The sequence below is a fragment of the Myotis myotis genome, unplaced genomic scaffold (genome assembly GCF_014108235.1).
Source record: "Myotis myotis isolate mMyoMyo1 unplaced genomic scaffold, mMyoMyo1.p scaffold_m19_p_5, whole genome shotgun sequence".
Lineage (NCBI taxonomy): Eukaryota > Metazoa > Chordata > Mammalia > Chiroptera > Vespertilionidae > Myotis > Myotis myotis.
The window spans coordinates 43,450,087-43,476,274 of NW_023416357.1; the positions used below are offsets into that span (position 1 = coordinate 43,450,087).

A 26,188-nucleotide genomic window follows, 5' to 3' on the forward strand; every position below is an offset into this window, starting at 1 on the left:
TCATATAAAACACTAGTAAAATAGGCTTCTTAGAAATTAAATAGTGAAATATCAACCACATTATACACATCGTTACAGTACAAGGGAATGAGGCCAAGTACCCAGCTGTGTCTCAGGGCTGAGGGAGGGGCCGCTGCATGCGACTTGTGTGGCCTTTCTCCTGAGGTCGCAGTCACTTGAGCAAGAGCAGCGGACAGGTGGACAGGTGGCCCAGTGGGAAGACTGGTGCTCCTGGGCGGGCAGGGACAATGGCGTTATGCTCATTCCTCCAGGCTCTCTGTCATGTAGGCTGTAGCTCAGGCCGCTGGTGCAGAGAGCAGCAGAACTGACACAGAGCGCACTCAACCTAAGCCAGTGATCCTTTTTCTAGGGGTGTGGGTGCCACAGATCCCCAGATCCCAGGGCAGGCAGCAGGGGCCGAGCACCTGACCCCTGCCAGCCCTTCTCTGAGGAGCATCTAAGTCCGGCGCCGCTTGGCAGCACTGGGGCTGGAGGGGTTGCTGTTGGCGGTCAGGACCTTGTCGGTGACTCAGCTGTGCTTGCGCTTGTCCACCCCTTCCGTGGCCCCCAAGTCTGAGGAGTTCTTGTCTCTGCCTTTGCTGCACTTTTCGGTTGCTTTCCCCAAGCTTCCATCATCGACTCCATTGTGGGGGCCCATGTCTTCCTTCATTTCCTCTTCAATGGTCACTTTTCCTTCGCGGATTTCTTGAATGATTTCTTTCGGGAGGACCAAGTTCCTTTCTGGATTTGGGAATGGAAGAATCTGAGACTCGTGCAGCGCCTGCATGTCATACATGGTGCTCAGGTGGTTCCAGATGACTTGGACGGCACCTGCCTGCCGATGTTCTGGCTGAACTTGTCCCTGATACAGATCATGTGGAAGTGCCGGTTCACACCGACGGGCTTGTGGCCCAGCATGGCGTGGAAGAGGCACGCCTCCACCTCGGGGCTCCACACCACCGTCTCCTCGGTGGGGCTGGTGGCCGCCTCCCCCGGCCCCTTGTCCCCGCCGCGCCCCCGCCGCCCACCTCGGCCTCCCCCATGGCCCGGCTCAGCTAGGAGCCCCCGGTGGGAGTGGCGGGGCCACAGCTCCATGCAAGCGCACTCGCCTATTTGACAATTTTTAAACTTTATTTTATATACTTCTCTATTTTTGATATGGGTGGTAAGTTTATCTCTATATTTTAATTTCACATTAATACTTTAGCTGGTAAATGTATGATATTTACTTATTATAAGTAATTAATATAATGTTTTTATTATAATATATGTGATTATTAATATTATTATTTTTTACTGTAGATTATCAGACCAGGATGAAGAGGGCAAGACCAAGGAGAAGTGTATTATATCTGACCCCTCCTTTTCCATGGTGACAGTTCAACGGGAAGATAGTGGAATAACCTGGGAAACAAATTCAAGTAGGTCTTCCACTCCTTGGGCTTCGGAAGAAAGTCAGACGTCTGGTGTATGTAGTCTGGAAGGGTCAACTATAAATTCTACTGCAGGGAATGTTTCCTTTATTGTGGATGAAGTTAAAAAGGCCCGGAAAAGAACATCTAAATCAAAGCATGGCTCACCATCGTTGCGTCGGAAAGGCAACAAAAAAAGAAATTCTTTTGAAACCCAAGATGTTCCAGCAAACAAAAAAGATAGTCCTTTAATTTCAGAAAGCCAGGTACTAAATACCCAGAATGAGAAGTTATCTAGTGGCAGTTATGATAAAATGAGAAAAAAGAAGACCACCTCAAATACACCTCCTATTACTGGGGCAATATACAAAGAACACAAGCCCTTAGTGTTACGGCCAGTCTATATAGGAACAGTACAATATAAAATTAAAATGTTTAATTCAGTTAAAGAAGAATTAATTCCTCTACAATTTTATGGGACATTGCCAAAGGGTTATGTAATTAAAGAAATACATTATAGGAAGGGGAAAGATGCATCCCTTAGTCTAGAGCCAGATATGGGCAATCGTGATTCTAATATAGTTTCTAAAACAGGCAAATTAGTAGGCCAAAGCGTAGAAGATGATAAAGGAAAAGAGCTTACTTCACCGTGGAGAGGTGCTCTCTCCAAAGGATCAAAGTCCCATACCTCCTTATTCAGTCGAGAAGACCAAAAGAAAATTTACCCGGATTCTTCCCTGAAGGCTGCTTCTGCCGCCAAGCACACAGTTTCCTCTTACAGAAGTAATGACACAGCAAAGGAAACACAGCGCAGCCCTCCCCAGTCAGTGCCACAACAGCCAGGTGTTGAAGCAAAACCCCATGAAATGGAGCCTTCCTCTCTTATGCCTGATACATCTGCAACTGCATTCCTGGAAACAGCAAAGGAAGAATTCGAGCCTGATTCACAAGAAATTGTACCTTCAGAGCCTGAATCTTTAGTCTCACCACCTTTCATGGATGAGGTAAAGAAGGAAGACGTATATTCTACTGACCATTCCGTTTCACCGGAGGCAGAGAAGGATTCTCTGGAAACAGGTTCACCAGGTCTGGCAGCATCTATCCAGGAAGACATTGGCTCAGAGAGAGAAGAATTAGATCTGACTTCACTAGAAAGGGCAGAACCAGTCTCTGAACAACTGACCTCTCCTCAGCTCGATGTCAAAGGAGAGAAGGAAGAAAATGTGCCTGAGCCACCCATTTCTCTTTCTGAACACTTAGTGTCAGAGAAAGAAGAAATAGAGACTTCTGTACCAATAGCTGCTACCCCTGAACCTGAAGATTCTCATTTAGTGGAGGAAGAGATCATAGAACTTGATTACCCAGAAAGTCCATCTGTTTCTGAGAAGCCCTTCCCACCCCATTTGGCCCCTGAAGTGGAGCAGAAAGAAGAGGAGCCCATTCTACCATCACTGACCACATCAACACCTGAACATGTTGCTTTGTCTGAGGAAGAAATAGAAGAAAATGAGTCTGTTTCCACTGATTCTGCTTTCGTATCAGAGCACTCAGTCCCACAGGATATGAACCATGAACTAGAGAAGCAAGAAGTTGAGCCAGTTTCTCAATCCACTGTAGAAGCTACATCTGAACATGCAGTTTTGTCAGAGGAGGAGAATGAGGAATTTGAGCCTTATTCAGCCTCTGCATCTGAACACTCTCTCTCACCATCTATAACTGAGAAGACTTATGAATGCCAATCTCCACTGTTTTCAACAGTGTCTGAGGAAGAGGCCGCGGAAAGTGGGCATTACACACCAGCTTCCACATCTGCTTCTGAATATTCAATTCCATCACAGGCAACAAAAGAGTCACTGAAGAACATTGACCATAAGTCCCCATTAAAGTCAAAAGGTGCTTCTGAGCACATGATTTTGTCAGAAGAAGAGAAGGAAGACACTGGCTTGTATTCCCCAGATGTGGCCTCTGTGGCTGGACACTCTCTCCCCCCATCCACAGCTGAGGTGACTTCTGAGTACCAAGCCCCACCACTTTCAGCCACTCCTTCTGAACAAGTGGTCCTATCGGAAGAGGAACTAGGAAGTGAATGTTTCACACCAGATTCAACATTGAATTCCCAATATATAGTTCCACCAAATGTAACACAGGAAATTCCAAAGAAAATAATTGATGATGCATCTCTCTTAAAATCAAAAGGTGTTTCTGAGCACATAACTTTGTCAGAAGAAGAGAAGGAAGACACTGGGCTGTATTCCCCAGATGTGGCCTCTGTGGCTGAACACTCTCTCCCCCCATCCACAACTGAAATGCCTTTTGAATACCAAGCCCCACCACTTTCAGCCACCCCATCTGAACACGTGATTCCATCAGAGGAGGAGACAGTAGGAATGGATCGGTACACACCCTCTTCCACTGCTGCTTCTGAAATTTCAGTACCACCACATGCAACACCTGAGTCACAGGAGGAAGAAATTGTCCACAGATCCCCTTTAAATCTAAAAGGTGTCTCTTCACCCGTGAATTATTCAGAAGAAGAGCAAGAAGATGTTGAACTGTTTTCTCCAGACTCTGCATTTGTGTCAGAGTTCTCATTCCCACCCTATGCAACTCAGGAAACAGAGAGAAGAGAATTGGAGTGTGAATCTCCAATATGTTTAACATCACCATCAGAACACACCATTTTGTCCGATGAAGACACTGAAGAAGCTGAACTTTTTTCTCCAGACTCAGCATCACAAGTTTCAGTCCCACCATATAGAATCCCAGAAACAAAGAAAAATGAAATTGAGCCTGATTCACTGTTAACTGCGGTATCTGCTTCAGGATATTCCTGCTTTTCAGAAGCAGACGAGGAAGAAATTGAATCAACAGCTGCTACACCAGTACCTGAGCATCTCAGTTCATCACAGAAGCAACAAGCTGAACCTTCCCCTCCGATGTCTGCATCTGGAGAGTTGAGTCTGCCAAATAAAGCAGAGAAAGCAGATGCTCAAACATTGTCAGTATCTGTGTCTGAATATCTTATTTCATTACAGAAAAAGGTAACTCAAGCATTTTCAGAACCTGAGTCTGAAGATTTGATTCCACCACGTTTAACCAGTGAATTAGAGAAGGAAGAAATTAAGACTAGTTCATCAGTAGCTGCAACACCTGTTTCTGTACCTGCAGAATCACCCATAGTAAAGGAAGAAACCAAACCGGTTTCACCTTCATCTCAGTATTCAGTTTCACCTGATTCAATCCATGCACTTAAGAAAGAACAAGAAACCAAAGCATTGCTCACTCCAAAAGCTGCAAATGAACAGATGGCTTTGTTTAAAGTTAAAAGTAAGGAAGAAATTTTGCCTGATTCTCAAGAAGCTGCAGCACATGTATCACAGGATCAAGAAATGGAACCTCAGCCTCCAAATGTTCCAGGGTCTGGAATGAAATTTTCCACTCTGTCTGACTTGGTAGATGAGCCAAAGAAGGATGTCAAATTCAATTTAGCTCCAACTGTGACATCTGAACTAGAACAGAGAATATTGTCAGAGAATGAGCCTGAAGTAATAAAACCATATTCACCTCTAAAAGAACCACCTTTATCTGGGCCTGAGAGGTTATCAGCAGTGAAAACGGAAGTGAAACACGATTCCAAAATAATTGGTGTACCTAGAGTGCTGCGTTCAGCTTCACCAGGAGTGGAAAAGGAAGTTGAACATGGACCATCTGCACCAGAATTTTCAGAAGAAAGAAAGAAAGAAATTGAACCCAGTTCTTCAATAACCACAACCTCTCTAGCTAAGCATGATTCAAACTTAACCAAATTAGCAAAAGAAGAAATCCCAACAGAGTTACCTCTTTCTACCCCTATAGAACATTCAGTCTTAACTGTAGGAAAGCGTGAATTAGAAAGTGGTTTGCCACCATTGGTAACATCTATGGATGAGCAATTACTCCTTAAAGATGAAGGAAAGATAGCAATTAAAGCTAGCTCTCCTCATATTGAAACTGTTGCATCCAAACATCCAACTTGGTCAGAAGCAGAGAAGGAAATTAAACTGGATTCACCTCCAAGCATATCCTCTATATCAGAGCATTCTATTTTGTCAAAGGTAGAAACTGAAGAAATTAAACCTGGGTTGCCAATAACCAAAACACTGTCTTCTCAGCATGCAGATGTATCTAAGGATGCAAGAGTGGAAAACAAACAAGGTCTTTCATTTTCTACAGTCCTTGACTCTGAACATTTGGCCTTACCACAGAAAAAGAATTCTGTGTGTGCCTCAGAGGTGTCAGGGCTTTCAGTCAACCTAGGTAGTGAGATAAAGAAAAAAGAAGCTGAACTTCCTTTCTCACAAAATGTGTCACCTGCACCCAAACATGAAGTTCCAAAAGGCAAAACTGAGAAAATGGCAAGTTCTTCTCCCAAGTTGGAAACTTCAGTGTCAGAAGATTTAGCTCCAACATTACCAACCGTCAGTGATGATAAGAGCAAACAGGCAATGGACACATCTTCTACAGCTCAGGGAGATTTTCTGTCAGAAAAACAGGGTCTCGCTCTGGCAGAGCTCTCTTTGGAACCTGTGAAGAAAGACAAGCCACGCCAAATATCAGAATTACCAAATGCTGGTGGTTTAGGTAGGCAAAGTGGATCTATGGACTCAAAACAAATAAAATCGCCCATGACTGGAACAGGGGGTTCTGTCTTAGGAAAGGGCCTTGCTGAGCTTAGGAGCAGAGGAGAAGAAGAAGACAGGGAACTTCATGTGTCAACCACAGTGCCTGAAATTTCAGAGGTTTCATCATACCTTAAGGAGGAACCTCCAAACCAAGAAATTAAGTCTGTCTCTCCTAACGTAGTCAGCTTAGGGTCAAAAGAAGCATTTACCTCTTTGGTTGAAGGAGACAACCCTGAAGAACTTCAGCCATACACTTTCACTTTAGAAGGGTTATCAAAAGAGTTGAGCCATTCAGCTGACTTTAAAAAGGGGGAAAAACAAGAAATAAGCTCATTACTGCCAACAGGAAATCTGAAGGCACAAGTGACAGGAGATGCTGTAACTACACTAAAAGAAGAAACAGACCAAACACATTCATTCCCTGTACCCCAGAGTATAATGAAACCATCAAAGATGGTTTCTTCTGACCGCCTTATGGAACAAGAGAAGCCTGAAAACACACTTCAGTCAGATCAAGCTGTTAAAGTACCTGATGTAAGCACATCTTTTGTGGCTAAACAAGATTTGGGTATTAAACAGCTTGCAGTTATGAAAGAGAATTTGCCTTTGGAAGAATCAAAATCATTTTTGACAACCGAGTGTGCAGATGTTAAAGAAACACAAATGAGAGAGGCCCTTATTTCTCCAGAGGACGAAAACTTGATTCTGGAAAAGCCAGAAAGAGATCTGGCAAGTCATCGTGAAGAAAGAGTACTGGGATCTGTGCAACTGGGTTCCTCTGGCAGCACTGATCTGGAGACGGGGCAGCCCAACGCTGCTTTGTCGAGTAAAGACCGTGCATATGAAACTGGAAAGCAGATTCTGCCACATTCTGCTGAAGAACCTCACTTATCATTACAAGAACCAGTAACTACTCATGATATCCCCAGTGGTAACGTAGAGATCTTATCAACTAAAACATCTTCTGAAGAAATAAAGCTGGTCCCCAAAACAAAATCTTTCTTTCCAGCTGGAAATGTGGAGAGAAACGAAACAGAGGGGAAGCAGGTCTTTTCTTTCATGAGGAGTGAAAGTTCAGTGTTGGAAAAAGCAAACACAGAGTTTTCCAGACCTTGCGAAGACAGCCAGGAAGAAGTCAAACTGCCTTCTGAAAGAATCCTCCAGAAACCAGTGTCTGGTCCATCCATGGAACAGGTCAAGTCAGAAACAATTCCCTCTCGTGCCAAAGCAGCTCCTTTCCTGGCAGAAGATGCAGAACCTGTGGTGAGCAATAAAAAAGAAGCACTCAGGAGTGTATCTCCTTTACCTGGAGAGAAGCAATTGGAAGAATCAAAAATGGATCAGTCAAAAGTTGTAGATGATGCTAATGAGAGAGGGATACCAACACCTGGAATGAAAATATCCACACAAATAAAAACCTCAATCCTAGAAAATAAAGAACCTCAGCCCCCAGAATCACCTGAGGTGACACAAAAGCTGCCTGAGCAGCCAAAGGCAGTTAAACCAGGCCATTCTGAAGAAAAGAAAAAGAAAGGAATTTCATCTTTCACGTCATGGATGTCCAATTTGTTTTTTAGATCAAGCACTCCAGATAATAAAGTTGCTGAAAAAGAAGATTTAGAAACTCAACCAAGTCCATCTATAGAAAAAGCAGCGACTGTGATAGAGCCTAAAGGAACAGCTCCCACTGACTTGAATGCAACTGAGAAACCAGCTGATCAGCTGCTACCAGAGGCAGAACTCATAACTGCTGAAGAGTCCAGAGGTACTTTAGTTAAATCTGAGGAAGGTCAAGACTTTAAAGAAAAGCCTACTCTTTCATCAAATGTAGAAGTTTTACAGCAGCCAAAATCCAACTTTGAGGTGTCCAGTGAAGATCGTGGACCTAAGAAAGAAATGGACCTAAACTCAGTAGTTACTTCTGTTGATAGTGAGGAACATTTTGGAATTCAATCTTATTCTCCAGTGGGTGAGAAATCTATTATGGAAGAAGCCAAAAATGTCTCTGATAATAAAAGATCCCAGAAGCCAGAAATCTCTTCTCCATCTAAATGGAATATTTCTATTCTTAAGGAAGAGCCAAGAAGTGATCAAAAAGAAAATTCACTCTTTTCATCTGATGCAGTAGATAAGGTGACACAACAGCCAAAATCAGTTTCATCTAACTTCACAAGTGAAAATATCGTGAGGGAATCAGAGAAGCCAGAGTTAATAATTTTGCCAGAAAACTCTAAAGGCAGTTTAATTAATCTTGGTGGGGACAGACTAACGAAAGAAATGCCAAAACCTACTTCCCTGAAAATTTCTGAAGAGGAAGTAAAACTCAGGTCTGTTAGCCCAACTGAGGAGAAAGATAACTTGGAAATCAGATCATATTCCTTGGCAGAAAAGAAGGTGTTGGCAGAAAAACAAGAAACTGTGACCCTATTAGAGTTAAGATGTAATAATGAAATAGAAGAGACACCAATTACACATGGATCTCCCCATATTAAATTGGAAGAATCAAAAGCTGCTGCTGCACTGCAGCAAGTCTGTCAAAATGAAGACTACAAAGAAAGACACAAAATTATTGAGGAGGAGAAAGGAAAAGGAAAAGAAAAGCAGCTACAAGCATTTTCAGAAGGAAAGAAACAGCAGGATATTCAGCCTTATTCTGTGAATATAGCCAGGACTATGCCTGAAAAATCAGATGACTCTTTAAGTCGTTCTTTGGGTGAAACTCAACCATTTTCATTAGTTAAAACTACATTAACTATTGAAAAATCAGAAACCATGATCTCAGAGACTCACCCAGAAATTAGGGAAACAAAAGTAGTAGGAACCCAGCCATCTCTATTAGAAGAAAGTAAAGTGTTGGTGGAGAAAACCAAGACTTTCCCTCCAGTGGATCTTCCTTATCGTGATGAACTAGATGGCCACTCCTTTCCTAAGGAAGAAAATCTGGTATTGGAGAAATCAAGCAGGGATGTAGCAAGTCAAAATGAAAAAAAGGGACAGGTCACAGTGTCAGAGCTGTCAAAAGGTGGTTCAGTAGATAGTACAAAAGATCATATAAAACAAGGATCTCCCTCTAAAGAATCAAAGAGCTTAGAAACACCGCCGTATTTGTTGTCATCTCTGAAACCACAAACACTTGTTTCAGAGGCTTCTCCAGAAATTAGTACCATAAAGAATCAAGAAATTAGTACAGAGAAGAAACAAGAATTGACTCCAGATAGGCATACAGTCCATACTATTCAAACATCTATAGTACAAACATCTGAAATGTCTAAACAATCTGTACTTGTTTCAAAGCACCACTTGGAGGCTGTAGGAGCTGCCCATGTAAATGAACCACACTCTCCAGCAAGCAGCAACTATGCTGAATTTATAAGAAATGCATCAACAACCAATGCCAATAAAATATCCAGGGAGCCTGAAGAAGAATATACAACGACTAGTAAGCCAGCTGGACTTTCAGAAGATCAAAAGAGTGCCTTCAGTATCATTTCTGAAGGCTGTGAGATATTGAATATCCATGCTCCTGCATTTATATCTTCGGTTGATCAGGAAGAAAATGAACAATTGCAAGATAAGTTAGAATATTTGGAAGAGAAGGCCTCACTTAAAACTCTGCCCTTTCCTGGTGATAGTGAGGCAGTTGCTTGCCATAAAACATTAAAGAGTAAGTTAGATTCTGATAAAAAAGTTACATCTTTGAAAGAAAATAAACAAAAGGAAACTCATGAAACAAAAGAGGAAATAGCCACAGATTCAGAAACTGGTGATTTAGCCTTTAATCAGCCCACAGCTCCCGGTGAAGAGGATTATTTTGAAAAATATACGTTGATTGATTATAACATCTCCCCAGACACAGAAATACAGAAAGCTCCAGAGAAATTAAATGTTGAGGTGAAACTCTCAAAGGAAGTTACAGAAGAAGCTGTCTCTTTCCCAGAAAGTTCAGAGGAAAGTGCCCTAGAACATGAGTATGACTTGGTGAAGTTAGATAAAAGTTTTTATGGACTGGAAAAGGACTACAGCAAATTATCTCACTCAGAGACCCAAAAGTCTGTGGTTATCCAAAAATCAGCTGACAAAGATGCTTCAAAGAGCACAAATAGAGATGTGGACTCCAAGTCACCTGGGATGCCCTTATTTGATACAGAGGAAGGAGTTTTGTCACGAACCCCAATATTTCCTACCACGGCTAAAGCCATTAATCCTGAACTTCTGGAGGAACCACCTGCACTTGCATTTTTATACAAGGATCTGTATGAAGAAGCAGTTGGAGAGAAAAAGAAGGAAGGAGAGACAGCTTCTGAAGGTGGCAGTGTGAATTCTGAGGCATCATTTCCAAGCAAAAATTCTGACACTGATGATGGAACAGGAATATATTTTGAGAAGTATATACTCAAAGATGACATTCTTCATGACACATCTGTAATGGAAAAGGACCAAGACCAAGGTCTGGAAGGAAAATCAGTTGGTAAGGATGATTCATACCAACTAATAGCAGCAGAAAGGGAAATTGGGGCGAGGTTTAGAACTATTTGGGGGGAAAGGAGTCTAGAAGAGGAACAGAAAGCTTCTTACAGGGAGGGAGAACCAGTAGGCCATGTGGAGACCCTTGACAATGTAGATACACAGAGGAAAGCTCCCATCACTGAGGAAGTCAAAGTGGTTACCCAGAAGATAAGCTATGCAATTCCATTTGAAGATACCCCTCATGTTCTGGAGAGCAGAGATGAAACAAGCACTCAGGGTAATGAAGCAGCAAATGCAAATCCAGAGGTCAATCTGAATGTCCCAGTACAAGTGTCCTTCCCAGAGGAAGAATTTACATCTGGTGCAACTTGTGTTCAAGAAACGCTGCAAGTAGAACCTCAAATAATGGTCCTACCTGAGCCAAGTGAAGATAGGCTCCGCAGTAGCCCTGTCCAGGATGAATATGAGTTTGCTGAATCTCTGAGTTATGAAGTAGTTACTCAAGACACTTTGTCAGAAGAACTCTATTCAGAATCCACGCCTGAAGATGTGTTATCTCAGGGAAAGGAATCCTTTGAACACATCAGTGAGAATGAATTTGTGAGTGAGGTGGAACAAAGTATGTCTTCTGAACAGAATGAGTTGGGCAGAGAGAGGACAGAAGACCAATTATCATCAGAGTTAGTAACTGAGAAGGAGCAAAAAGAAGTGAAAAAGTCCCAGATTGACACGTATTGCTATACTTGCAAAAGCCCAATTTCTGCTGTTGACAAGATATTTGGTACCCACAAAGACCATGAGGTTTCAACGCTTGATACAGCTATAAGTGCTGTAAAGGTAAATAGATTTTAAAGCATTAAGAACATAATAATACTTACAGGAGTGGGGAAAGTAGTTTTACAGTTGTGTGTGAAAGTTTATTCTTGTGTTATTATTTATTAACTAGAGGCCCTGTGCACAAAAATTTGTGCACTGGGGGGGGGGGGGGTCCCTCAGCCCGGCCTATGCCCTCTTGCAGTCTGGGACCCCTCAGAGGATGTCCACCTGCTGGCTTAGGCCCACTCCCTGGGGGATCGGGCCCAAGCTGGAAGTCAGACATCCCTCTGGCAGCCCAGGAGCCCTCGAGGGATGTCCACTTGCCAGCAGGGAGCAGGCCTAAGCTGCAGTCAGACATCCTTAGTGCTGCTGAGGAGGCAGGAGAGGCTCCCACCAACAACCACTGTACTGGCAGCCATCAGCCTGGCTTGTGGCTAGCAGAGCTCCCCCTGTGGGAGCACACTGACCACCAGGGGCAGTTCCTGCATTGAGCGTCTGCCCCTGGTGGTCAGTGTGTGTCATAGTGACCAGTCATTCCCAGTCTTTCTGCTGTTAGGGTTAGTTTGCATATTACCCTTTTACTATATAGGATAGAGGCCTGGTACATGGGTGGGGGCCGGCTGGTTTGCCCTGAAGGGCAAACACCACATACACCCAAAGTAAACAAAAAAAAATAAAAATAAAAGAGACAAAAAAGAAAAAACAAACAAAAATAAATCAAATGTCATATACTAAGGATATCTTAATTCTTTTCTTCAGGTTCAATTAGCAGAATTTCTAGAAAATTTACAAGAAAAGTCCTTAAGGATTGAAGCCTTTGTTAGTGAGATAGAATCCTTTTTTAACACCATTGAGGTAAGTTCCTATATCCCTTTAACTTTTACCTGGTTTGTTCATGGCATCACAAGTTCATTATTCTGTTCTAAAAGAATCTGAGTTGGGTTTGTGTGCATGTGTTGTTTGCCGTTGTTGATTTTTTTCCATTAAGTTTTCCATCTGTGTGTAATCAGTGAGACTACTACTTTCTGTCTAAGGTAAATGATTAGCCCTCAAAAACACATACACATTTATTGGGCACTTACTGCAATAAGGCAAATGCTTTACATGCTTAGCCAATTTAATCCTCATAATAACCATGTGAAATAGATGTTATTATTGTTCCCCTATTATGGATAAAAAACTGAAACTTAGTGTTAAGTATATTACCCAAGGTCATATGTTAAGAGACAAGGTTTGAATTTAGGTGCAAGTTCTTATTTGCTCCACCATCCTGCCTTTCCTTAGGCTAGCTCTGCACAAATGCTCTAAGTCATTGCCCAATGTCCCATGCCCTCATAAATGAGTATTTCTCATGGTACCATTGTCTTTGATGAGTTTACGCCCTCCCAGCTGCTGGCCCCAGCTCCCTCTGAAGTGAAGGGCAGGCGTAGCAACGCTCCATCCATATACAAAGGTGGCCCAAGTATATTCGTCAATCAGGAGTGGCAAGGGGCCCCTGCAGAAGGCTGGTGCACAGTTTTCCTATTACTAGAGCAACTCTGTGTCCTAGTTTGCTTGTGAAAAGTCTGCTTCACTCCAGTGATAGCTCAATTAATAACAGCTCATTATTTTTTGTCCCCACCCCTACCAAAGTGTCCCGTGTAAACAGTAAATTATATGATCACCTTATCACCAGCCATCTCATGAGGGCAGCCTGGCATCTGGGTTTGCTCAGATAGGCAACCAAGTTTCTCCCACTGTGGAGGAAGCACCCGCTTCCTGGAGAGCATATGTGAAGGTAGCATCATAGCCAACGTCCTGGCTGCCCCTTCCCCACACTGTGATTTTAGTGGTGAAAGTGGCACAAAACCCTCACCACTCCCTGAAGGCCATGAATCTTCATTCATTGTGATGCCCTTTTCAAGTTTTACCATGTGGGAATGCCGATGGGGAAGACTTCCATGCACATATCTTTCTGTGTGTTTTCATTAACTAAATCCTTCTTGAGGATGCTCTTACAGTGAATTCTGTTGCAGAGCTAACTCTGTCAAAGGGGGGTTGATGGGTTGGAAATTTAGACTGTGCACATAATCTGTGATTCCCTGACCAGAATGCCTGAGGTCAACTCTTTAAAAGGTTGGTGTTTTGCTAAAAAAAAAAAAAAAAAAAAAAGATGTGCACTTCTCATTTCATTCAGAATTTTGTTTTGTTTGTTTTAGGAAAATTGTAGTAAAAATGAGAAAAAGTTAGAAGAACAGAATGAGGAGATGATGAAGAAGGTTTTAGCACAGTATGATGAGAAGGCCCAGAGCTTTGAGGAAGTGAAGAAAAAGAAGATGGAGTTCCTGCATGACCAGATGGTCCACTTTCTGCAGAGCATGGATGCTGCCAAGGACACCCTGGAGACCATTGTGAGAGAAGCAGAGGAGCTCGACGAGACTGTTTTCCTGACTGTAAGCACTGATCAAAACAGGCCCAAACACCTCACACCCACTCTGGCCCAAGTCTACTTTTAAAATTGTAATTTTCAATATTCCCTAAGATCATTTATATACCTGTGTGGTTTTTTTTTTATATAGTTTCGACATTATAAAAATTATTGGGGCATGCCGGATGCCTATGGAAAAGGCCCAGCAAATCCTTAGCACCCCTATCCAGCTGCTGGATACATGGAAGGCAGGGCACAGCCTCATCTGTTCCGTCACAATGGGTTGATCACCTTCTAAGAGGGAGGAAGAAAAGCAGCCTGTGAATCTTATTCATGCCATGCTCCCTTTGGGGGCCTGGCATCGTCATGCTGGCCCCTGGGCCTGTCCTCTCCACTCCCACTCCATCATCTGAAGTGACCTCTCATAGGGACCATTCCCTCTGAACCTCGCCAAGTGGCTGAGAGTAGCATTTGGTTCACTTTTAGAATGCAAAGGGATGATACAGTGTGATACCTCTCTCAGGTAACACAGGGATGTTGTTATAAGGGTACTCCTATGGACCAGATTCCTTAATTTAAACAAGTACCTTGCGGACCACGATTCCCAAATTGCACCACAGAGGCAACTCTTTGCTCTCCTAATTCCCCTAGAACAGCGGTCGGCAAACTGCGGCTCTCGAGCCACATGCGGCTCTTTGGCCCCTTGAGTGTGGCTCTTCCACAAAATACCACATGTGGGCGTGCACGTACAGTGCAATTGAAACTTCGTGGCCCATGCGCAGAAGTCGGTATTTTGTGGAAGAGCCACACTCAAGGGGCCAAAGAACCGCATGTGGCTCGCGAGCCGCAGTTTGCCGACCACTGCCCTAGAACATCCAGTAGAATACCGGCTCTTCATGGAGCCAGGATTAACTAGGAGTAATGGAGATATTTTCCTTGAGGGAAGTCCCCAACCTAATTATCAACCAAAGGAAAGCACCATCAAATGGTGAGTGGGGAGCCTACCTTTCAAAGCTCTCTGGTCCACCGGGCCCGCTCCAGTAAGGTTTGGAGATAGAGCAAGGCAAAGTGGGTCAATGTTAGACTTTTCATTTGCTGCTGGGATACCTCCAGCCAGGGCAAATTTAAGTGAGGTGGACATGGCATCCTCAAACGCAATGAAAACCATTCAGGTGCTTTCTGTTTAATTAAGGCAAAGCTTTAATATTTTAAAATTAGGCACCTCTTGCGAAGTACAATATTAATAAAGTACTTTGTGTTCCCTAAGAACTGTACTTTTGTTTAATAAGAATATTTTCTTTTCTGTCTAGAAGAACAAATTGTAAATAAGAAAGCATTGTTTTTTTTCTGCTTATTAAAGAGACATATATCTATTTTAGGAAATTTGGAAAAGATAGAAAAGCACAGAGACGGTATCACCTAGAGATAACTACTGATTACATTTTTTGTATATATCCCACATTGAACAAATTTAAGTTATTTTTATTACTTCAGGGAATTCTATTCTGAAAGCCATTTGTTAATGAAGAGAGAAGCAAAGCCTAAGCAACTAATTGCTGGTCTTGCTGATCATGGAGAGTTAGATCAGAACTGAGAACTGAAGCCCCCTCCATCCCTGCCCTGCTCTCCACCCTCCCCATCCCTTCTCAGCACTAATTTCCTTGCTGCCCCAGCTGAAGCCACCCAAGGGGAAGGTGAGGAGTGATGATTTTAGAACATGCATAGCCTTAATTCTCTAGGTTGGTTTTTGTTGTTGTTGTTAATCTCTCTCTCTCTCTCTCTCTCTCTCTCTCTCTCTCTCTCTCTCTCTCTTCCTCCTTCCTCCCTCCCTCCCTCCCTCCCTCTCTCCCTCCATCCCTTCCTCCCTCTCTCCCTCCCTCCCTCCCTCCCTCTCCCTTCCTCTCATTCCCTCCCAAGTCATTTGAGGAAATCAATGAAAGGTATATAAAACATGGCACAATGTAGTGGCACCCAAGGAAAGCATGACTATGCTTTATTTTTAACGTTTTGATGCTTTATAGAAAACAAGCTGCCAATTAAAAAATACGTACTTTTAGTAAGCTATTGCATTTTCACTTTTAGATGCAGTGCTTTTAAAAGCTAAATGACAGAGTAGAAAGAAAATTGCATGTGCTTTAGTTAAATAACAATTATCATCGTATGGGTTTTTAACTTGAGATGTAGTTTGCCTTTCTAACCTAATCTCGACCATCTTTCCTGTCATTGCACACAGAACATTTTGTAGATCCTTAGACTTATTAGTTAAATATGAGTGCTTGAAAGAATCATTCATATCTGCCTTGAATAATTTTACGACTTAATGTAATTTTAATGGAACTTCTCTCATGTTGTCTTCAAAAGATAGGCATGCATTTATCTTCTCTTCATGCTCAGCTAACCTAAATGAATCTTCCTCTTTTGATTTTTGTTTTTGCTGTTGTTTTTAGCACTCAGTCTAAGGGAAATTCTTTATTCTTTTAAAAGTCAAAGCATTAACATGAAATTAGGAAATGCTGTCTCTAAAAACATCAGATCTGTGTTTATCTTCTGGAGCTTCTAATAGTGACATGCTGATACTGATCTGACACATTTTCCCTTTGTTCCACAGCAAGACCTGAGGTGTCTCCTGCTTGAGCCTAATGCTTTTATCTTTTTTACCCCTTTAGTGTAAATTTCTAATCTTGTAAATATTATCTTCAGTTTACTTCAATACCAGGTTGTGAACTATCATAAAGTAAAATCAGAAATTTATATTTGTGATATATTAAAATATGGAAAAATGGGTTTGGATTAGAAACTTGATTTTTTTTAGATAATACAAATAGTACAGGTGAACTTGTTTACCTTTGAACAGAATATTGTCAATACATTTTAAAAAATAATTTGTATAATAATATTAGTATTAATCAGTAAGGGTTTTATTTCTGTGGCTCTGTTACCAATAGAATAACCCAGAGAGCTTTAAAATGCTGATGCCTGTCCCTGTCCGGTTTGGCTCAGTAAATAGAGCATCAGCCTGTGGACTGAAGGGTCCTGGGTTTGATTCCGGTCAAGGGCACATGCTCAGGGGCTCGATCCCCAGTAGGGGGCATGCAGGAGGCAGCCAATCAACGATTCTCTCTCATCATTGATGTTTCTACCTCTCTCTCCCTCTCCCTTCCTCTCTGAAAACAATAAAAATATATTAAAATAAAAATGCCGATGCCCGAATCTTACCTCCTGAGGTTCTGGTTTAATTGGTCTGAGGTATAGCCTAGGCATTTTTAAAGCTTCCTGGGTGATGTAATGCTCAGTGGGGTTGAGAACCTCTGGGTTATAACAGTCTGTCCTCTGGCTCAGTGATTTTCCCCCAACTGGCTGTACCTGAACCAGCTGTGCAGTTTGCTAAACCAGAGCTCCCAGAGCCCCACCCCAGATCCGCTGCATGAGCGTCCAGGATAGGCCCAGGCGTCTGCCTGTTTACCATTTCTGCCCCAGGCAGGTCTAGAAAATGATACCCAGGCTTTTTACCAGTTTCCTTTGTTTTTAAAAAGTGTACACATTTCTCCTACATACTATTGATACTTATTTTTATCCAAAAAGTATATGGATTTACGGTGCCATTCCTTGTACACTGGACAGTGTCAATACATATTTGCTTATTTATATTTCATCCACTCATGGCAGGCATTGATGGGAAGGAAAGTTTGGTGAATGAAAATTTGCAAATGCTTTTACTTTAAAAAATACTATAGTACATTTTTAATTTTATAAACATTAGGATATTAACTTGCTAATCTGGATTGACATCCATTTAATTCTAAATTCTATTTCTTTGGTCTTGTGCTTGAACTTGCTCATCTGTGTGTTATTTTAATTAATCTTGATTTCATTGTCCAATGGGTAGTGAATTAACCTTTGCAAAAGCTGCATGCCACCTAAAGGAGGTTCCACTTGGGATAACCATTATTTTTCTGTAAAGGAAAAAGCAAAAATTGGGATTTGGTAAAGAAATATAACCAAAGAAAACCCTGTTAAACATGCACGTGTGTGGGGGCACACGTGATCAGCCTGATTGTGTCCCTAAGAAGCCTTCATGTCCTCAAGACAGCCTCTACTTCAAGGTCGCAGTGTTTCCAATATTGCTTTCCATGAGGTGCTAATTACCTAGTTGGTGTTTTTTACCTTGCTGCTTTTTCTCCCTTCATGTTATATCTCTAAAGGCAGTGCGCATAGACTAAATAACTTTTCTCAACACTGAAAGTACTTAAATTAAGGAATGCTTATTTAGATTCAAAATTTAGATTCAAAATTTGCATATTATGAAAAACACATTTTGCTTAGAAAATGCTGTCCTATTGAGAGGATGCATTCATTTTCTCTGTTCTGCTCTTTTGTGTTATAATAATGTGAAAGAGAGTCACTGCTCATGAGAAGATGTTCACTTGTCCTTTCATAGAGTGATGTTAAACTGGACAGGTGTCTACAACCAGGGTTTTTGTGCTACAAAAAGTTCTCCATTTAGTCAGTGGCATGTGTTGAGTGGCCTTAGTATATGTACTAGTCACCATTGTCTGTTAATTCAATAATTTCTCCCTGTGCATCCCCAAGGCCTTAAATTAAGCTTGTGATGTTTCCCTGGCCTGGAGCACCATGGAGTCCTCTCAACCGACCGCACTACCTCCCTAGTCTGCTTGCTCTGGTTCTTCCTCAGTCTCTGCCAGGCCATGCTTCTAAACTTCCCTTTTGCGAACACTTCTGCGGCTCTCCCTGCCTTCAAAGAGACAATGGAAACTCTTGGTGGATCCGAAAGGCTCTTCACAGTCAAACTACAAATCGCTTTTCTATTCAACTCTGTCTCCATTTTCTAATTCTCAGAATAGCCCAGGATCACCTTTGACTCGAATGTGCCATACTCTCCCAACTTCATGCCTTTTTGATCCAAGCTATTCTGTCTGCAACCTCCTTACCCTTGGTCCAAATATCACCTCCTCTTTGAAGCCCCTATGGGAACCATCTCCCCTAAATCAAATGATAGTGAATTTTATTATTCCTAACACTTGTAAACACAGTAGTCACTCTTTAAATATTTCAGTTATATTTTATAATCTTTTCCTCTCACATTGATAAAAAATTTCTAAGACCTGAGATCCTGATATTCTCACCCAAATAAAACCCTCTTACCCTCTTATATATTCAAAGTATATTATTAAATGCCTATTGTATGTCAGGTTACCCATAACACTGCAGTAGGGAACAAGACAAAGTCCTTTTGTGCATGTAGGTTATATATTCTGGTGAAGTAGACAGAAACTAATAGGTCATGACAAGTTTGAGGAAGTAAAACACAGCAGAGTAAGGGGTCGAGGGCATAGGCACCACGGTGTTTAGTGTACTCAGGGCTGGCCTCTCTGAGGAGCTAACATTGGAACAGAGATCTAAATTAAGTGAGAAAGGAACCATACAAGCATGTGGGAGAAGAAAGTTCCTACAGCAAGTGCAAGGGCCGAGGCTCTGTGCTACCCAAGTGAAAAAGTCCATGATGTGGAAGCCAGTGGAGTTCCTCAAAGCTGTTTAATTGCTGGAAGATTATTCCAGTCTTCTGAGGGGGGGCACACAGAGGACAGCTCCTAACCAAAGTTGAGGCTCCTCAAGCTAAAGATAAATGTTTTGCAATCTCTTTTCCCCTCTGCAGAATCAAGATTTTTTTTAAAGCCCAGATTTCACCTAGATACAAATGCTAAAAGTTAGTATTTGTTGGCATCTCTCCTGTAGCAGTTCTCAACTGTGGGTCGCGACCCCTTTGGCGGTCGAATGACCCTTTCACAGGGGCCGCCTAAGACCATCCTGCATATCAGATATTTACATTGCGATTCATAACAGTAGCAACATTACAGTTATGAAGTAGCAACGAAAATAATTTTATGGTTGGGTCACAACATGAGGAACTGTATTTAAAGGGCCAGAAGGTTGAGAACCACTGCCTTAGAGGGTCTTGAATTTATAAAAGCTATTCATTTATATTCTGTGCTTTGTTTAGTCTGGATAGACTTTATCCTCTTTCAGTGCTGTATCCCCACTACCCAGAATAGTACCTGGCACATAGTAGGTGAACATATTTTTTGAAAGACTAAATAATAATGAGGTTTGAGAACAGCAAAGACATCATACAGTGTGTGAATTTCCAGATGGGCTCTGAACCTTTATATTATTAGGAAATAAATAAAAATTATCATTAAAATATAGTGATTTTTAGAACTAATTTTATAGATGCAAAATGAAAAATTGTATAATTTAATGGAATCTATTCAGATTTGAGGATATAGGAATGGAATTTCTAATATTAGCAGTTACACCAAAAATCTTAAGAATAAATGTATTTCTAGAGTTTGAAACAGTTTAAATCCTTTTTGGATACAGTGCCTCACGAAAACTACCACTACCACTACCCAAGTTCATTTTGAACAATTGCTTTACCTTTCGTTCTGTATGCTAATAATTTTTTGACTTATATTTCCCCCAAATAGGTTGCTTTCTGCCATGGAGAGTACTGCTTCATTAGAGAAAATGCCTGCTGCGTTTTCACTTTTTGAGCATTATGATGACAGCTCCGCGAGAAGTGACCAGATGTTAAAACAAGTGGCTGGTAGGCATTTTAATATCTTCAAGAGCTTGATGAGATTTGGCGGTATTTCCTTGTTTGCTTTTGAATATAAGGAAATATAACTGGCAACAGGAAAATCTTCTTTGTAAACTTTTAAAGCCAGATTCTGAAATAAAGCCTGAGACCAGCACACCATTCCGGTGATAAACTGCATTTCCATTTGAAGCCTAATGACTGCTCTGGGCTATCGAGGAGGTGGGAGGAGGTAGCAATGAAATCGAAGGTCTCCTGTTATTTTCTTTTGTCCAGTAGGATTTCTCTCCTTCTCTTCTAGAGATTATTTGCTTCACATCAGCAGCTAGCTAGAGAAGGAAAAATAAACCAAGTATTTTCATGTGTATTGAACAGATTTTTCCTTATGAGTGGTTTTCCCCTCTTCAATTGAGTTCTTTTTCCTTTTTTAAAAACTAAACAGATTAGCTTAGAAGAACTAACAGCTCAGCATCATGCTCTGAGCCAGGAGCCTCCCACTCAGCTGTCAGAAGCATCTTGCCGGCTCTTCAAAATATTTTTTAATGTGCTATTTTAACAAACAAGACAATTTAAATTTCTCAAAGCTGCCGTGTTTCAGTCAAGTTACCAAGTTTCACTTACTGTACAATGTACTCAGATGTCCTCCTTTAGAGATGCTATCCTCTTTCAAAACCACCTTAAAGACAGCTGCTGTTTTTCAATTGGCAAGTAACTTTCATTCCTGTAGGAAGAGTGTTTGTTTAGTAACTGGTAAAAGGCTACTGTGTCTTTAAAAAGACCAAAAATCCTACCAACCCTATGTAAAATGAAAAGTGCAGGCATTTATGAATTTTCTCCAGAAAAGTCTCAAAACAAAAGGATGTTTTCTTAGAATGTCTTTAAGAGGCATTTAAATAAAGCAGTGATTGCAAATTAAGAAATTCTGATTAACAGAGTAGATCTTTTGCTTTTAAGAGATTCTTTTTTGAGTACCCGATGGGGAATGAGAGGACATTCCATATATTTTAGAAGCCACAGGGTTAAATTATCATTCTGAAATAGTGCCTGTGGCAGTCCCAGTAATTCCAAGCTGTTTTGGGGAAATCGATCTCTGAGAGATAGGTGCTGCGGGTTGTACTTCACAGAATGGGAGCCCAAGGTGTTGACTTGTTGCTAAATAGTTTTTGTTCATTTTGTGACCAATGACACCTCTCGGATCTAGAGTCCTCAGCTGGTACCTGAAAAGTTAATCAGATCACTCCCTAAACAGATATAATGAGGAAAGGATGTGGATTTTTCACTAACGTTTATTCCACTCTTACATGATGCCTGGCGCTGGGGAGGCTGTTAAGCATTCTGATCATCTAATCTCACAACCCTAGGAGGTGGGCTTTATCTCACAACCCTAGGAGGTGGGTTTTATTGTTATTCCCATTTGACAGGTGAGGAAATACAGGGAGCAGAAAAGTGTCTCTCATATTGCCCTAGACACACAGCTACTTGGGGACGTGTAGTGGAGGAGTTCAGTTCTGAGTTGCTCTTGAACCACTGCTCTACACCTAAGAGGCAGAGTGCATTGCTCTGAAAGGAGAGGTAACCATAGGTTAGTGACAACCAAGGCTTCCTTGACTGTGGCTCCTGGGGCCTTTTTTAATTTAATTGTGGTAAAATACGCATAATGTAAAACTTAGCATTTCAACCCTTTTGAAGTATATAGTTCAGTGGTATTAAGTACACTCACATTGTTGTACAACCATCACCACTATCCATCTCTGGAATTCTTTCATCTTGCAGAACTGACATTCTCTACCTGTTAAATAACTCCCCACCCCCAGCCCAGCAACCACCATTCTACTTCCTGTTTTTATGAATTTAACTACTCTAGGTACCTCATATAAGCAGAATCATATAGTACTTTTTTTTGTGACTAGCTTATCTCACTTAGCATATCTTCAAGGTTTATACACATTGTAGCATGTGTCAGAATTTCCTTCCTTTTAAGGGCTGAATAATATTCCATTCTAGGTTTATACTGCATTTTGCTTACCCATTCACTCATGGATGTACACTTGGGTTCCTTTTCGCTACTCTGAATAATGCTGCACTCCTGGGGACTATTGTGAAAGCTGGCTTGAGTGGGAATCTGGATCTGGGCACAGATTCTGAAGTCCCAAGTTGATCTACTGCTTAGCTCCCTTAGTGTTATAGCTCTTTACAGGACACTTCCTCAGGCTGAGGGAATCCATGGGGGTGATTCCTCTGGCAAAGAAGCCTTAAAATCTCATTTTCTCTTTAATCCTATTCAAGTTCGTTGCTACAGCAGTGTAAACAGAGTAGCTGACATATAAAAATCCAGGTCTCTGATGCTTGTCTATCACAGGAATTTTAAATCCAATAATTATTATTTAATTACATCTATGAAATATTCCTATTTCCTTTTTAATTTTAGAGTATTTTGAAAAGTAAGAGTATTTCCTGTTTTTGAAAAAAAATTCTACTTTAATGATTTTGGGAGAAGGAGAACATTAAGTACAAAATTATTTCTAACCTACATGTTTTGCTTAATTCCCTACAACTGCGTCTTTCTTAAAATTTGGTGGTGGTGTGTGTGTGTGTGTTACCATTTTAAAAAAGCAGATATTGCTGCTCAATATATAATTCATTAAAAACAGCAATAAAAACACAGGAGCATTTTCATTGTTCACGCCTCAAGGAGTTCAACACTGTTTCAGAGATGATTGACAATAGTTGAAGCATTCTGCTTGGCTCTTCAGTAAACCTGGGCAGCATGAAAATTTACTGCATTACATTTCCCCGATGGACTCCTTTAGAATGTGACACTGATTTCCTGCTGGGAAGACAAGCAGTGAAGTCAAAGATAGCATAAGGATCTCTGAACCATTGTCAGTCCTCGGGGAGGTGCCCTGACAGGCAAAGCCTGCCCAGCATCCCTGACTTCTGAGTCCCTCTCGGATTTACGGGTGGTGGAGACCTAGTGCACCCCCATCATAAGGGGCTTCTTGCCTTCTCACTCCAGTCTCTGTGCTCCTGCCAAAGCCATTTGCCTTCTGAATGTTAGCACTGTTTATGTGTCAGGCACTTTGCTAAGCACTTAATATATATTATGTTGCTTCGTACAACAACCCTGAGAAGAAATGGCATTATTATCATTATTGTTGTTTTCCTATTTAAATATGAGAAGACTGAGGCTAAAATAACACCCCTAATAAGATGGGGGTCTGGCATTTACCTTAGGCCAGACTCTCTGCTCCAAAGCCCATGAACGTGGCCACTCTCTTACCCCGCTTCTTATTTCTCATACCTGTGTATTTCTTCAGCAATGTATCTCTTTATTGAATCTTTTCAGTCGTCTCTTTTTGTGCCATTCTGTAGGTCCATTTGTTTGTCTTCATTTTTAACTCTGTTGAACTAACCTTGTTTTCTTTTCATTTAGTTTCATTTTCTTTTTGTTTCATTCTGTAGACCCATTTGTTTTTCCTCATTTTTAACTCCTTGTTGAACTAACCTTTTCATTTCATTACGCTTAATAAAATAATCTCATAAAATTTGACTCACACTATTTTAGTAAGCTTATCTCTTAGGAAATTGTTGACTGGAAAAAATAACCACAAAATAAATTTAAAAGCATGACATCTTCTCAATTGATGGGAATAACCTTTTCTTTTAATTTGTAAAATATGTTCCATGCTTTTGTCTCTCAAAAATGTTGGAGGAGAATTGCATAGGTGCTTGATTTATGGTGTTGTATATACTGTTGATGTTCAATATACAAAATTATAAACTTTCAAATCTATAGTAAAATACTTGAGAATATTGTTGACTTTACAATTTAAAACAATAGAGTATTAATAGATAGTTAAACCTTATACTTTTATCAGTTAATAGGGTACTTTTCCCCCTATGTAATTTTAACATTTTGTTTAAATTTCTTTTTAACTTGTAGCTATAGTCATGCTGGAAAGAGAAAATAGGATAGTAATTTCAGAAAATGTATTTTGTTATTTTATTCATGCAAGTCTTTTTCAGCTTTGATGATACAGCACCTATAGTTAAAAGTGGTTTCATTTGTCTATTGTGAATATAGACTCTATATTGATGTAGCAGGATACGGCATTGGTTATCTAGCAAAGCATACTCAGGTTTTTGCTTCAAAGAAAAAACAAGTCATTTGCTATATCCTCGAGTCTAACCTGAATAAGTTAATTTCTCTAAATATAAAACTATAGAAGAATATTCTCAAGTGATCCATTTGAGGATCCATTTTTATTTATTTCTATGTGTCTTATATATACACATATACAAATTCAAAGAAAACGTTTTGGAGGGATACCCACTGAACTGCAGCAGTGGAATGTTAGGGTTTGGGATTAGTGGTGTGTTGGGGAAAAAGGGAGAGCTCCCAGTGTTACTTCATGTATTTCTGTATTGTTAGAATTTTTTGTAAGTGACATTTGAAAAAAGAAAGAAAAATCAATCCATAAAATCAGCATTAATTACAATAAATGTTGCTTATATTCCATCCAGTTCCACAGCCTCCTAGGTTAGAACCTCAGGAACCAAATTCCGCCACAAGCACAACAATTGCGGTTTATTGGAGCATAAACAAGGAAGATGTCATCGACTCATTCCAGGTGTACTGCATGGAGGAGCCACAGGATGACCAAGAAGTAAATGGTAGGATTGCTAATACAGATACAGGTGCATGTGTACATTTCTGCATCTTAATTGATGTATTTAAACATATACATATTATGGCTCTTTCCATAAAGCATTCATAGCTACTTATAAAAATAACAACAAACCAACAGCAGCATAATGAAATGAAATATAAGCAAATTTGGAAATCAGGGTAAGGGAAAACAAAAATGCATAAATATCCTAGTGGCCAACATGAATATTGTCACTGAGATTCACATTTGACTTTGAGCCTCAGGATAGCAGGAGCAGTTAAGTGACCCTCATTTTCAGAAGGGAGGTGACATGCAAGAGTTTCAAAGAGAACAAAGTTTCAATCAGTATGAGGTCAAAAGACAAGTGTAATGTGTGCCACTTTGTGGAGGAGAAAGGAGCCGTATAGGACAGTGACTTCCACAATAATTTTAAAGCAAATGCACCATTGGCTGCCATGGTTGGCATTTTTTCAGCTCTACTTTGGATAAAATCTATAAACACACTACAAAGGTAATTCAGAGTGCACACTTACGAAGGCATGGGCCTAGATGTGGTATAATCTTCTAGTGTCCCAAATTAATGTGCAGATCGAGGTGAAAGAGCTTGGCAGGGGGAGTGGATGGCATGTCTTCTAGTGGAACTCCTGCAAATATCTCTGCTTAGTAGGACTTCTAACAAGACCTAGAAGCCAAGCAGTTTAAGGTTGTACTTAGTGATGAATCAGAGCTGGGAGTGCTGGCATACTGTGTTACCTGTTGAAGACAGACCCATATACAGGGTGGTGCAAGAGTAGGTTTACAGTTGTGAGTACGTGAGTTTATTCTTGTATTATTATTTATTAATTGCTCTATTATTTTCCATACACACAACTGTAAACCTACTTTTGCCTCACCCTGTATCTTAGAAACCAGATAATCATGTGGCAGGATTGATTATAATAAATTTCACTGATGCCAATATTTAAGTCTTCTGAGATGTCATGTGGTTCTTATTTAAATTAGAAAAAAGTAAGAAAAGCAATCCCTGACATAGTGTAAAGTTGGCTTTGTCCATAAAAATTTCTAGTTTAGCCCAGCTGGTGTGGTTCAGTAGTTGAGCATAGACCCATGAAGCAAGAGGTCACCAGTTTTATTCCCAG

At 40.8% G+C, this 26,188-nt stretch overlaps 1 protein-coding gene and 1 pseudogene across 1 annotated transcript in view; one reads left to right on the top strand and one right to left on the bottom strand.

Annotated features, from left to right (window-relative positions):
* CMYA5 (cardiomyopathy associated 5) overlaps positions 1–26,188 on the top strand; it is a 106,406-nt gene that overhangs the window by 42,223 nt on the left and 37,995 nt on the right. The window contains exons 2-7 of the mRNA XM_036308186.1: positions 1,303–11,377; positions 12,116–12,211; positions 13,555–13,788; positions 15,681–15,703; positions 20,270–20,388; positions 24,904–25,053. Coding sequence (XP_036164079.1) covers positions 1,303–11,377; positions 12,116–12,211; positions 13,555–13,788; positions 15,681–15,703; positions 20,270–20,388; positions 24,904–25,053 — 10,697 coding nt within the window. The remainder of the gene's footprint in view (positions 1–1,302; positions 11,378–12,115; positions 12,212–13,554; positions 13,789–15,680; positions 15,704–20,269; positions 20,389–24,903; positions 25,054–26,188) is intronic.
* Positions 393–1,043, bottom strand: LOC118655805 (annotated as a pseudogene).